Below are 14,804 nucleotides of genomic sequence, written 5' to 3'. Positions count from 1 at the left end.
TATAGGCCAAACAAAAGTAAATTACAGGCCATTATGTATTTAATGATATGCAAATGCTGTTAAATTAGAGCATGATTGTATTATTCTTCTTTGGAGGAGAACAGATTCAAACAATTCAAAATAACAGATGTGATTGTTTTAGTACTGAGATCTAACCATAATAAATTAGAAATTAAAAATTATACATATGTTGAATTGCATCTCAACTTTCATAGATAATAATGTCATAATAGTAGACAAAAATACAAATTGCTTATGGATCGTTTTATGTTCCTATTTATAGGAGAGGTGGCTAGTATTAAGTGGGTAAGATAACTACATAAAGAAAAAATCTCCACTGCTATATGCACAATCCTGCAGAAATTACACAATTTAACCTATGTTCTCTCACATCTGGACTGACCAAGTTTTAACCAACTGTAAAAAAAATTACTGGAATGACATATGAGGCTTAAACCAAGTGAAATTATCTGATGCTGAGCTTTGCAGAGAGCAGGGAAATAAATGGTGCAAAGGGAATGTCAGCATTTCCCCCCGCTTGTTTCCAGTTTTGGGGGGGATTTTCTTGTTTCTTGGATAAGAAAATGTCATCTTGGCTTTATTGGCTAGCAATGAACAAGAAACAGGGTTGCCTGATAGAACATGATCGACACCTAGTGGCCACAAACAGGACCCTTGCACGGGTGCTCTTGGCCAGCAACAAGCTATATAGTAAGAATGGGATCTTTGGAGAGGAAAGGAGGAACCGTAAGTCCTACATCACATCACTTCCACCTCACCCAAACTTGACCCACTTTTGCTCTTTCAGCATATTCCTTTAAACTGGGTGCATTCAACTAACGTAACTAATATCACAAAGCTAATCATACTGTGTTCCATCTTTAAGCTGTTTGAAATGGCAAAGAATAAAGAGATAATAGTGGTCAAAAAAATTTTTTTTACTTGAATTGAATCAGGTATTATACCATGTACAAAGAATAACTTTAAAACACACCCTGCTTTCTTTTAAATTAAATTTCTACTATTTCCCCCCAAAGGTGTCTACACAGTAGATGTAAATAAGACATCTCAGTCAGAACCGTATTTTCTCAGAACCAGCACAGTAATGAAACAATGCAGATAGAAGTTTTCTTACCGTAGCTCCCTTGGTAGCCACTTCTGGTTGGAGGTGAAGGAAGGAAGAAGGAACACAGAGGGGGAATCTTAAGAATGTCCCCGTGGCTGCTTATTTAGTAAACAAGAAAATGAAAACACCCAGATGTGCTTTATTTCACAAGTTAAGGAGGTAATATGTGTTCTACTAGTTGGTATTAGACACCTTGCAAAACAGTAGAAGCACATACTGAAAGGGCCCAGGGATTTTTGGTTTTTGTTTTTGTAAGATGGGGCAAGTTATTTGTGTATGTCTATAAATATGTGTTGTTTGTGTCTGTTGGAGGAAGGCTTCTGATTCAATGGCAGGGTCACCCAATGGACCTAGACAAAGAAGTCTATTATCACAAAGGCCTTCCTGGATCAGAATGTTATAGTAGCTGTTGTGTCTCCATAGCAACCTACAGATGGGGTTAGCTAGAAAAGAACAGGTGCCCCATGCCTGGATGACAGAATGACAACGGTGATGATTAGGCTAAAAGAGGCACAGGGCAAGATAAAACTGTCATGAAAAGAAATGCCTGTATGCTCTGTACCACAAATTCTATTTTAAAATTAGTACTGTCTGATTAAAAATAAGTCAAGTTAACAAGGTCAACAGAGACAATTGGTAAATAATTGTTTATTTGATCATTACATTAACAAATAGAAATAGAATGTCTTGTAAACCCAATGACTACACTGAACGGCTCTTCATGCATATGTCCTTATGATGCCAAAAAAAAAAAAAATAAAAAAATAAAAAGAAAGAAAGGTTAAACCCAATGACTACACTGAACGGCTCTTCATGCATATGTCCTTATGATGCCAAAAAAAAATAAATAAATAAAAAGAAAGAAAGGGTAGAAATGTTTAAAAAGTCATAAAGGGGAGAAAAACAATTCTAGAAGGAAGTCAAGTTTCTTGGGTTCAAGGCCTGGCTCTGCTTTCAATCAACTGTGTGATTTGGGGTAAGACACTTAATTTGTATCTAAGTTTCCAGATGTAATGCAAAATTGTTTCTGGATCTTTTACAAGTATGGTACTCAACTCACAGGCTGTCAATAATTTATCAATAACTAATCAAATAGCTCAAATGATTTTAAATACTTTCCATTTTAAGGTTGTCTCTTTAGTCTTTAAGCATATGTGTGTCTCAGAGTACCCAGGCAGAATTTTCTAAAAACGTTATGACCAGAAAAATGCAAAGAAAAGAGAATGTACATATGGCCTCAAAGCAAGGTTGTTTTCTACTGTGTACACACACACCATTATGAAGGGCTTTAATGGAAAATGTAGTCAGTTTGTGCAATCACTAAGTTTTCAGTGTTTATCCAGAGATTTATTGTTGAAAGGATAGTGGTTATTTCTTGTTATCAGGATTTTGTTTTCTAATGTGAGGGCACCAAATGGTATCAAGGCATTTGCTATCCAACCATTTTGGGGGAGTAGAAAGAAGAGAAAAGAAAGAAAAGGAAAGAAAGAAGAAAAGGAGAAGAGTAGGGTAAAAAATATCTTAACAGATATGTTGGTTAAAAAAAGTGTTTACCCGGTGCCTACCTAAAACTAGGCAGATTAATTTCCACAATGAAGATTCAAAAGAATATATCAAGACTCTCTAAATATTCTAAGTCCACAAAAGCCTCTGTGAAATTTAATATAACTATCTATTTTCTAGACATTGAATTTCTGGTAATTTCAATTATATTGTACTCAGGTATAAATTTTTAAAAAATCAAAATGAAACTTACAGCCTGTTTACTTTTACTTTATGTAGAAATTTTACAAAGTCAGTGACCAGGTTTCTGAACTGATATAAACTTCATGAGGCTTCATAAGACAATTTCTTTTGTAACCCTAGTAGTTAACACAAAACTTATTTATTAATGAATGAGAATATTAGAAGCAGTAGTTAGTGTTTTGGGTTGTTAGAGACTGGTACATAAAGTTGGGAGAACTGATGGCCAACAGCCTGAAATCTAAAGAGTGAGTAAAATCATAAAAACCAGATACAGAGGCCACTGATTTAAAGACTAATAAATAGTCCTACACACCTTACACTCTGAAGGATTATGGTATGTATATAAAAACAATTGCCATTAACAGTTAAACCCTGAGTCATTAGGAAAATATTAAACTTTATTTAATATGCCTTATCTAATAAAAGTCAGGGAGGGAGCTTGTACAATGCACTTTAAAAATATTTTCATTGAACAGGATTAAAATGTTCACTCAGAACATTTAGTCCCCTCCATGTTAGATTTCCTTTTCAACATGTAATCTTGATGACATAATTCCATGTACCTTAAACAAACAAGAAAATCCTTTATTTTATTCCAAAACCTCTAATTCCATAGTATCTTTTGTAGACATAGAAAGTATGCGTTGTCTTTGTCTTTGTGATTTATTACGCTTCCCAATGCAGAATTTTAATATATTCCACATATCAGATCTTCCTGTTTCAGTTACAAAACAGTACAGAATTGGATCAGCAACACAATTTAAGCTTGTTAATGCGACCGTGATTCTGTATATTGTGTAAGTCTGCTTCCCAGACTTGTGATTATCAAAGTTCACATCATGCTCTAAAATGCAGCGAATCAGCAACGTCACGTGAAAGGGTGTAAAGCATAAGACAAAAGTCAGTGTGATACTAGCAAGTAGTTTCATGATTCTCCTCTTTTCACTGTTTTCTGTGGCTTGATTATGCCACACAGCTTGGTAGACTTTCTGGTTGCAGATCAGTATGATGACCAAAGGTATTGCATAGCCTGTACACGTCCTAAACACATTGAGGATGATTTGCCATTTCTCTAAAGGGTACCTATCATAACATAAAGTAAAATTAGACTTTTTGGCATCACAGTATTCAACAGTTGTTTCATCTTTCCACAAAATGACAGCATTAAAGATGATTTCCAGTACCCAGATGAATAGGCTGACCATGAATGCAAATCTTCTTGTTCGTAGAAAAGGAAACTTCAAAGGGTAGACGACGGCTAAATATCTATCGACAGCGATACAGGTGAGGAATGCTGTACTGCTGTAAAAGTTCACGTACATGAAGAAAGCACTCCATTTGCACAAGGCAGGAGAGAAAGTCCAGTTATCTTTATTCCAAGTATAATCAATCCATAGAGGAAGAGTTAATGCATATAGCAAATCCGATAGTGATAAACTGAAGAGGTAAATTCCTAGTTCATTTTCCTTCTTTGCTTGCAGAAAAGACACACATAGAGATCCAATATTGGCCGGAATGCTGACTGTAATCACGAAGATGTAAACTATAGGAAACAAATAGTGGTCCAAGTCGTGCTGTTCTTCAATACATGTGCTATTCATTTTTTCTTTTTAAGGTGGCAATTACATGAGCCTTTAGAAGGTAAACAGAAAAGCAAGTCTTGCCTTACCGTAGTTTGCTTTCAACATTGAATTCTCTTTTAGTAAGAATGCTTTCAATTTTTCTTTGTTTTCTTGAGTTCTAATTAATTCATCAATGCTATTAAAGGATGTATGTAGGTTAGTTTTCACGCAGATGTCAACGATTAGAAGTCAGAATCCAGGTTCCTGGTAGTTAACTAAAGTGATCAGCCAAATTTAATGAACAGAGGTCCATGTGTTCGTTATCACAGAACACTGACAAAGAACCCTCCAGGATCAATTGGGATAATTCCTTAGCCTCCATGGAGTGTTGTTCCCAACTCGTTTTTCTTCATGAATCTCACAGGAGATTGGTGCAAACGTGAACATACAAACCTTTATTTTCATCTCTTTTTAAGATCCCTTCATTTCTGTAATGAAAGATGAACCAAAATAGTTTAGATGTTTAAAAGATATATAATTTTATTATAATCATGATATTAAAACAACTCTTTATTTATTGAAGATATTAAAATTGCATTAAATTACAGTGAAGGTGTTTAAAATAGGAAAATTATCTAATCGACTTTAGCAAATAAAATTAAGCTGAGATTACCTATTTCAAATAAGAATTACCTAAGGGATGCTAGATTAGAGGGAGTTATATTTCTCACTGGACATGACCTAAGGACACAAAACCAAAGTTGAAAAGCCATTTTAGCAGCTAAAGATAGAGAATTCAATGATTTGTTTGTGATCAGTAAATGCTTTTGGGTATGCGATATACTGTATGGTTAAACTATTTCAAATTTTTAGTTTTACATACAATCTAGGTATAAGACACTTTATTAGCAGCTAAAGATAGAGAATTCAATGATTTGTTTGTGATCAGTAAATGCTTTTGGGTATGTGATATACTGTATGGTTAAACTATTTCAAATTTTTAGTTTTACATACAATCTAGGTATAAGACACTTTAAAAAATCACCATATTAACTAAGGAAATATTTTCATAAGAAAAACAGTGAGGTTGTAGAATTTTAAAATATGGCAGCTTGTTGAAACAATACCTAATTAGACAAGCTTACCTCTTCTGTTTATGCTTTTTTTCCTTTGTGGGTATCTTTCTTATACTTTTATAAATGAGAGGACAGAATGTTCTCAATTCTGGGTAAAACCTTGGGATCATCAATTATCACCTTTATACAGGATTGTTTATTAGGTCAGTTCTTTCTTGAAGCTATGATGTCATAGATTCTCATAGCTGTAGAGGACCCATCCTTGTCTTTTTACTGGAATAGAGAAATATTTCTGTCTATATCCCTTTGCTAATGAGGCCTATTGGTGGTTTCAATGGTTTACCTCCAAAACCATCACAGAAGCCTTCACAGAAAGCTTTGTCGGAACCCTATGCAGAGCATCAGAAGCACTCCCCTCCAAGTGCTGATGAGTCCTAAGCACAAAAGAGACCTGCCAAGGAGGCACAAGGATTCCGCAAGTACAGCAAACCCTATCCAAAGTGCATAGTATATGTCACTCTTAAAATGAAGTAAAACTCCAGAAATTGTCTAGTTTTATCATACCTAAATGTGTAAATAAAATGTGGAAAACAGCCTTTTAAATCAATAGGGAACTTTCCAGAAAGGAAAAAAAGTGTGATGGAAAAAAGAGGAGGGAGCTGAGATCACGGAGGTAAGTGAGCATTCATACTGTCGGTATTTTGGAGGCATGTACATATCTGGAGGAACTGACTAGGTCCTCTGGACCAGAGAAACTAGGGATAAAGCTAGGGTCTGTGCAGGTAGGAAGGGATCCTTGACCATCCCAAATATGTTGGGATCTGGGAGCCTCTGCCTTCAGGGAAAGGGTAAACTAGAAAATAAACAAAATAAATTGCACAGACATTTGCAGACTGCAGAGAAAAGCTGGCAAGTTCCCTGCCTCAGTTTTGTTTCTGTAAGAAACTATAATAAAATATCCTTCCCCGAGTATTCACGGCCTTTCATAGGTCCTCGCCTAGAAATAGGGTCTGAGTCTACATCATTAGTTTGGTTCTGGAAAATTCAGGCCAACCTGCATGTTCCACTTCATTAGTCATTAAGGAAATACGAACTGAAACCACAGGAGATACCACTGCACACCCACCAGAATAAATAAAATGAAAAAAGACAGAAAATATCAAGTGCTGGTGAGAACGTAGAACATCTGGACTCATATACTGTTGGTGGGAAAACCGTTTGGCACTTATGCATACTGTATGACTCAGCAATTCCACTTCTAGGCAAATGGAAAACATAAACACATACAATGCTTTTACCAAAAGGAGTGCACTAGAATTAGAATGTTTATAGCAGCACAATTTGTAATATTCCCCAACTACAATGCCCATTGGCAATATAATAGATGAATAAATTGTGGTATATTAACACAACTCAAGTCTATGCGTCAATGAAAATGAACAAATTATTGCTACATGTAATCACATGGCTGAAGCTCACAAACATAATGCTGAGTGATAGAAAGACAGGCACAAAGGAATATCTACTACCTAATAAAAACCAGGCAAAGTTAATCTTCGCTGTTAGGAGTCAGGGTAGTGGTTACCTATGCTAGAAGAGGGGGTAAGGGAGACTTCTGAGATTTTGGTAACATTCTGTTTCTTGGTACGGGTGCTGGTTCTACAAGGATGCTTAGTTTGTAAGAAAATGTATCAAGCTGTATACTTAGGATATGTGCATTTTTCTGCACGTGTATTGTTTTGCAATTAAAAAGTTAAAAAAGATAAATCAAAAGGCTGCGTGAGATGGTCTGAAAAACATCCTCACAAACAAAAACCTGTTTTACCTGCAGATGGAGCATCTTAGGAAATGATATGATTTTACTTCTTTCCTCGTGTATAAAAAGTAATTCAGGGAAACAAGACAAAAAAATGTAAATAATTCAAATAATTATGGAAATAAATTCACCAAAAATAAAGTTTTACTATAGGAAAAAATAAATAAATTCTACCCAGCTGGAAGAAGTAAACGCAAATCCTCCCTTGAGGAAGGTTTCCTCAGTAAAGGCTTAGAGAAGCCCACAGATAGAGTTCTAACAAATACGACCTCATTAAAACACACAAACACACAGAGAAATAAGCCGTTATGTGTGAGACTGAGTAGAAACATGAAAAAAAGAGAACTAGATCCACCAAAGCTTTAGAGATAAAATTAATGACACATAACACAAGAGTGTTTAATATGTTTAAAGGAATAAAAGAAGGAATTTGAACACATAAGTAATGAGCAAAAGATTAAAAAGATTGAAATAAACTTTCTGGATATAAAAATATAAACATTTAAATTAAAAATAATTAACACAGGGGCTAACGAACTGATTAGGTCCAGCCGAAGAAAGAATGAGTATATCTCAAGATAGAGCTAAAGAAATAAAACTATTATTAGAGGGTTAAAGAAAATACCAAAGAGACACACAGAGTACAGTAAAAATTCGGCATATATATAATTAGAGTTCCATAAAGATAGAAAAGAGACAATAGGGAAGAGGGAATATTTGCAAAGATAATGGCTGAGAGCTTTCTAGAAGGGATGAAGGGCACGGAATCCCAGATTTATAAAGGCTAGCAAATCCCAAGTCGGGCTAAAAACAAACAAAAATGGAAATCTATATTTACAAACATTGCAATCAAACTGCAGATCACCAAAGACTAAAGAAAAGAAGAGCCAGAGAAAAAATATGGACAACTAACAAAGGTTAGAATTTAGACTGAAACAGGATTCCTCAACAGGAGTAACAGGAACAAGAAGACAGGGGATTAATATTCCCAAACTGAGAAAAAAGTTTGGAGATATATATATATATACACACACACACACATACATATATATCTTATCTTATATAATTGTAAACCCAACAGAACTAAATTTCAGACAAAGGTTAGAATTTAGACTGAAACAGGATTCCTCAACAGGAGTAACAGGAACAAGAAGACGGGGGATTAATATTCCCAAACTGAGAAAAAAGTTTGGAGATATATATATATATATACACACACACACATACATATATATCTTATCTTATATAATTGTAAACCCAACAGAACTAAATTTCAAGACAGCAAAAATTATGTTTTCAGATAAAGTACCACTGAGAAAATTTACCTCCAAAATCCTCACTAAAGGATATAATTGAAAAAGTCTGAGATGCAGGAAGGATTGAATAAGCTACTGGGAAAGGGACTCTGCTGCATGCCCAACATCACGTCCCCCACTGTGCTCAAGCCTCTGGGGAGAACAACAGAGCCATGAAAATATCCTCCCTTAGGATCAGGACCTAGAGAGTCAGGAGATGGGCAGTGGAGACCTCTTCCTCCTTTGTGTAAGTTACTCAATAAATATGCATCTTTTCTCTTAAGAAAAATTGAGATGGATAAAATGGAAAAAAATGATTTTAGGAAGGTTTATAAAGTTGTCAACGGAATGAATTTCTCTAGCTGTAAAATCATTTCCTGCCTTGACTACAACAACCACAAGACAGAAGAGTCTGGTGAAGCAGATACTAGGTCTCTTCTCTACTGGGCAACAATACCGGCTTGTGGTTATAAGCGTGAGCTCTGAAGACAGTTTGAAAGCTTGTCAACAGCCCTCTGGGAATCTGTGACAGTATGTGTTTGTTCACCTCTCTAAGTTCCAGTTTTCACATGTGTAAGTTAGTACCCACTTCATAGGGTTGTGGTGAGGGTTAAATGAGATGACATGTGGAGCAAGTACCAGGCACATGGTAAGGCTTCACTAGACGTTAGCTGATACTATTGTTTTACTGACATCAGTCATCTGCTGCCATCCTTTGTGCTGTCCCCTCCATTTCGTGGAAGATCATCTTTGGTCATCTAGCCAGAGCATGGCAAAGAAGCCAGAGGCCACTCAGAGTGCAATGTACACTTTACATATGATGCCAAGCTCTGCAGATGATAGTTGTTAATTTAATTTGTGTGGATCTGAGATTTTGATGGAATACATAATTCCCATTATTCACACATCTTTTCAGATATTATTTTGGCCACTTAAGTCAAATTTTGAAAAAATCATTTTTATTTATTTATTTTTTAAATTTTATTTTGTCGATATACATTGTGGTTGATTATTGTTGCCCCTTACCAAACCTAGCACTGAGAAATTTGGATAAGTTTTAAATTTTTATTTTCATTTTTACCAAATGCCAAAAAAGGAGACAATCTAGAGTATATTAAAGTTTATCTATTTTTAAACAGCTCTCAAAGTAGTACAAATCATCGATGACAATGACCAAAAGTAAAATATTTTTCTACAGTGTTACATAGAATGGTCGCTTTCATTTATCTGTTTAACAGCTACTTTACTAAGATTCTACTATGTTTCAGACACTGTGATAGTCACTTACTTATTAACTAATAATTAATTGATACCTACTAATACTAAAAATATGATTTTCTAACTTCACATTCTTTTTGATTTGTATAAAAATATTATTAGACCATTGTACTGATAAAAAAACTGTGCCAAATAGCTCTACAGCCAGGAACTGGCAGGTTTCTTCCTAACAACTTAACGCAATTTGTCAACACACTGTTTCCTAAAGAGGAAATGGAGTACAAACATCCTCCTTTTTGTGTATCTATAGTTTTACCTATCTGGTTCTAAATTTAAGTTTTGATATCCCTTTACCGCTGCTCAAAGTAGAGGAAACCATGTGTCTTCCTCATTTCTCGCTCTCCTAATGCTTTGCGTTTCTCCATTTTTACAGTCTAAACCAGAGAAAATGTTGCCAACATTGCTGACAGTCATGCCAAAGTATATCTACTTAATAATCTCATTTCATTTTTTAATCTTATACTTACTCATGTTTCTTGGGGTGACGCTTTTGTTGACTGAGGAGCCTGATAAATCTGCTGGCATCAAGAAGAGAAATCGACACTGTTGAGGGAACAGGATATTGCACTCATATTTCGTCATAAACCAATGAGGAAGCAGCATCTTAAGAAGGATGTACATTATCCAAGTTTGAACAAAAGAAACCTCTTAAATAGTTTAAAAGATGTTTTTGTTTATCATTGCAGTGTAATTTTTATAACTCACTTTTCTCTTGGCATTTTAATTGCAAATGTATACTGATAGTATATGTGCTTTACTTAACAGAGTATGTAGAGCTGGCTGGTAGCTCAATTGGTTAGATCATGTTGCTGATAACACCAAGATCAAGGGTTTGGACCCCTGTACCAGCCAGCCACCAAAACAAAACAAACAAAAAAAGTACTACTTTTTTTTTATTCATTCATTTATTCTGTCAGTACATATACCTATTATATTCTTAGGGCACTGTTCTGGGAGATGTGCAGGACCTGGCTAATACCGCAAAGGAGCTTATCTCCTAGTAAAAGAGAAGGCACGTTCAATAGTAATCATAATGCAATAGCAAAATGGATACATACTACAAGAGAAGACTAATAAGGCAGGATGAGTCATGTGCCTGTGTGAGATTGGAGGGGATGCTGTAGACCCATTCGGGGTGATCAAGTTCCTGGGAGCAAAACAGAAGGAGAATGGGGGTTGGATGTTTAATGGTGAATATTGTGTTGTTTAATGGCAATGATGGGGCATGGGGGGTTAAGGTAGCCAATGTTGCAAAGTCTTTTTTACTTTGAGGGACTAATGGGATTGGATATACAGTATTTGATTGGAAAACCATTTTCCACTTTGATTCTCCTCTTGGAATAGAAAACAGAGATTGCTAAAACCATCTAAACCAACTGGGTTAGGCAAATAAATAATTTTATAAAACCTGAAAATTTATTTCAGAAATACATATATTGTTATTATAAAAACTCATGTAAGGGCTGGCTGGTTAGCTCAGTTGGTTAGAGCACAGTGTTGATAACACCAAGGTCAAGGGTTTGGATTCCCACACCAGCCAGCTGCCAAAACAAAAACAAAAACAAAAATAAAAACAAAAACAAAAAACTCATGTAGTACATTAACAAGTTAAAAGTTACCGCCAGATCTATAGTTGGCTTAATTTAACTGAAATTAGCTCCTAGAACTTCCTACTTTTGAAATATAAAAAATTCAAAGACATCACTTTTGAACCTTGCTCTCATAAACTTTTATTAGAAACAAAGACAGACATTACTTTATAAAAACAGAATTAATTTGAGATGGACAAAATTTAACTTAAGTTTAAAGGCTAATTAAGACATTCTGGACCTGTGTTTGAAAAAGGACATTAAAAGTTGTTAGTGGTGGCGTTTTTTTTCCTACCCCCGGATGGTAAAGTTGATTTTGTGATATAACCAAGAATTTTCATCTTGGAGGTAAACAGGGTGAATCAGCAATGTACAAGTTTTCAATATTTCCTCTGTAGGTCTTTCATTGAGAATAATAAAAATAATACCTTACATTTATAAAGTACAAGAGAATCTGTAATTTAGCATACAGTAACTTGACAATTCAGAATAATTTAAATTGCTACTGAAAAAATGAAAATTATAAGTACAATGTGGAAAATTAACAATAAAAGCCTTAAACTTTCACAAAAATGAAAGTAATGATTTCAGTTTACTCGTGACTGTAAATCCTAAATTCTCAATTTCGCTTGGTCTTTCACATCCGCTTATCTGTGGTTTTTCTACATGGGTATTTTATGACTCTCACAATCTCTTATTTTACATAAATAGACTATACTTCTGCTTTTAGGAAAAGGGTGTTTTCATATTCATATCAAGTATCTATGTATTTTGCTCTTCAGAAAAAAAAATAGATGTAGTTAAAAAAAAACACAAGAAAGACAATCAAACTTTCACTTCTCCTGATTAAATAGAAGAAAAAACCATGGCTGACCTATACTAAAACCTTGCCAAATCTATGCAGTAAGAAATTTATCAACTTTTAAGAAAGTTGCTTCTTATGTAGTCCAGAAAACATGGCAATACTGTATTTTCAACCACGGGGCTATCTAATGTACAGTTGGAAATTTCAGTGTACTGAGTCACTGTGACATTTTAACAACATAAAGATGAAACCAAGTCAATTAACAGTTATTCAGAACACTATCTTTAGGGAGTTGGCATTCCTGGCCATCAGTTATCTGGTCTTCTGTGGTCACAGACAGGACACCCAACTCTGGCTAGTGGCAGAGCACTTGGTCTACCCACGTGGAAAAAGGGAACAGAATGTGATTGGCCCAGTTCCAACTTCTCCATGGGGCAGACAGTGAAAGAATCTATTCTGCTGATGAAGGGTCCCCTGCAAGACCACATTTCTAGTGCAATTTCATTAGTTAAAGTAGCAACTAAATATGACAGGGTAAGATTGTGAAATACTGCAATGTTTTCCAGCCATATTTCTTTTTACTCCAGTCCTCCCCTTACACACTCAATTAACCATTTTGCGTTTATTGCCTCAAGAGATGGGGTTTTTGGCAGAAAGTAGGGAGGAAAAAGACAATGTAGGTTTTGAGTTCCAAAAGATTTAGGCAACTCAGGGGAATGGAAAGGACTGAGGCATAGGCAATATGCTTGGGCAGATACCTGATGAGATAAAGCAAAGCTTCCATCCCCAAGAACAGAAAGACATTTTCCTGTTTGGTGGGAATGGGGCTTAGCATTGTGAGAGAGGAAGTAATGAGAGCTTAGATGTGGTGCGTGCTCGAGAAAGGGGCCTTGTGTCCTGACTGCTGTAGCCCCCCGCCCAGCAAGCCCTGAGGTGGGGGTGGGTGATGAATACCCCAGATGAGTTATGTGATCTGGGGAGGAGAGTGAGCCTATGCCTCATGCCCAAGATGAAGGACAGTTAGGTAGAGAGACTCAGGAGTATGAATGTGAGACAGCCTCAGCAAGTTCCCCTGTGCCCACATAGCACAGGCAGAGTAGAATGATGTCTCGGAGGTCATGAGGGGGCACACAGAAGTGAAGGAAGTCCTCTGCCCACCTCACAGCACCTTCAACAGACCATTGTGGCACTGAAGGAGCCTTGTAGCCATCAATGAGGGACAACTCAGGTGAGCCTACATGGGCTTACTACAGAAGACCAGAAGGGAACAAGGGCATTGCAGGAGATGCGAGAATTGACAGAGGGCAGACCTGAGACGCAGGGGTTGAGCTGCCTTCCAGCCTTGGCAACACCCAAACTCCCTAGATCTGAGATGGTATTAGAGGCTGAACTGTGCCCTTACCCCATTCATGTTGAAACCCTAGCCCTAAGTACCTCAGAATATGTCTGTATTTGGAGATGCCTTTACAGGGGTGATTAAGTTAAAATGAAGCCCTAATCCAACTGGAATGGTATCCTTATAAAAAGAGGAAATTTGATAACCTAGAAGAAATGGTTAAATCCCTAGACACATATAATTTACCAAGACTGAATCATGAAAAAATATAAAATCCATACAGATCAATAATGAATAAGGAGATTGAATCAGTAATAAAGTTTCCCTTTGAAAACAAGATCAGGGTATGATGGCTTCATGCTGGATTTTAACAAACACATGAAGAACTCATATCAATATTTCTCACTCTTACAAAAAAATTTCAATAATGAATAAGGAGATTGAATCAGTAATAAAGTTTCCCTTTGAAAACAAGATCAGGGTCTGATGGCTTCATGCTGGATTTTAACAAACACATGAAGAACTCATATCAATATTTCTCACTCTTACAAAAAAATTGAAGAAGAAATACTTCTAAACTCATTTTATGTTGCCCCTGATACCAAAGCCAAAGACACTACAAGAAAAGAAAATTACAGGCTGATGTCCCTGATGAACCACAGATGCAAAAATTTTTTTTAAAGAAAATACTAGGAAAACAAATTCAGCAGCCCATTAAAAGAATCCTTCACCATGATCAAGTGAGATTTATCCCAGGGATGCAAGGATGGTTTGACATACACAAATCTATAAATGTGATAAAACACATTAATAGAACAAATGACAAAAACCATATGATCATCTCAATAGATGCATAAAAAGCATTTGACAAAATTTAACATCTTTTCATAATAAAAACTTTCAACAAATTAGGTGTAAAAGGAATGTATCTCAACAAAATGTAGGCCACATATGATAAGCTCACAGCTAACATCATGCTGAATGGTGCAAAGTTAAAAGCTTTTCCTTTAAAATCAGCAACAAGACAAGGACGTCCACTCTTGCTGCTTCTATTCAACATAGTACTGGAAGTTCTAGCCAGAGTAATTATGCAAGAGAAAGAAATATGAGAGGTCTTCAGAGAGTTCATGGAAAGATTTGTATTATCTTTTAATTCAAATTTTCCAAGAAATTTT

General features: G+C 35.7%; 1 protein-coding gene across 1 annotated transcript in view; it reads right to left on the bottom strand.

Moving 5' to 3' along the window:
* Positions 1-3,249: 3,249 nt before the first annotated feature.
* The window catches only part of GPR65 (G protein-coupled receptor 65), a 16,824-nt gene continuing 5,269 nt past the window's right edge, over positions 3,250-14,804 (bottom strand). Inside the window, exons 3-4 of the mRNA XM_008581212.1 lie at positions 10,367-10,417; positions 3,250-4,922 (exon numbers count right to left, since the gene is read on the bottom strand). Coding sequence (XP_008579434.1) covers positions 3,463-4,473 — 1,011 coding nt within the window. The 5' untranslated portion in view covers positions 4,474-4,922; positions 10,367-10,417 and the 3' untranslated portion in view covers positions 3,250-3,462. The remainder of the gene's footprint in view (positions 4,923-10,366; positions 10,418-14,804) is intronic.

This window comes from Galeopterus variegatus, unplaced genomic scaffold (genome assembly GCF_000696425.1).
Source record: "Galeopterus variegatus unplaced genomic scaffold, G_variegatus-3.0.2 Scaffold2295, whole genome shotgun sequence".
Taxonomy (NCBI): domain Eukaryota; kingdom Metazoa; phylum Chordata; class Mammalia; order Dermoptera; family Cynocephalidae; genus Galeopterus; species Galeopterus variegatus.
Note: the sequence above shows the minus strand (reverse complement) of the source record. Positions and strands in the feature narration are given on the sequence as shown.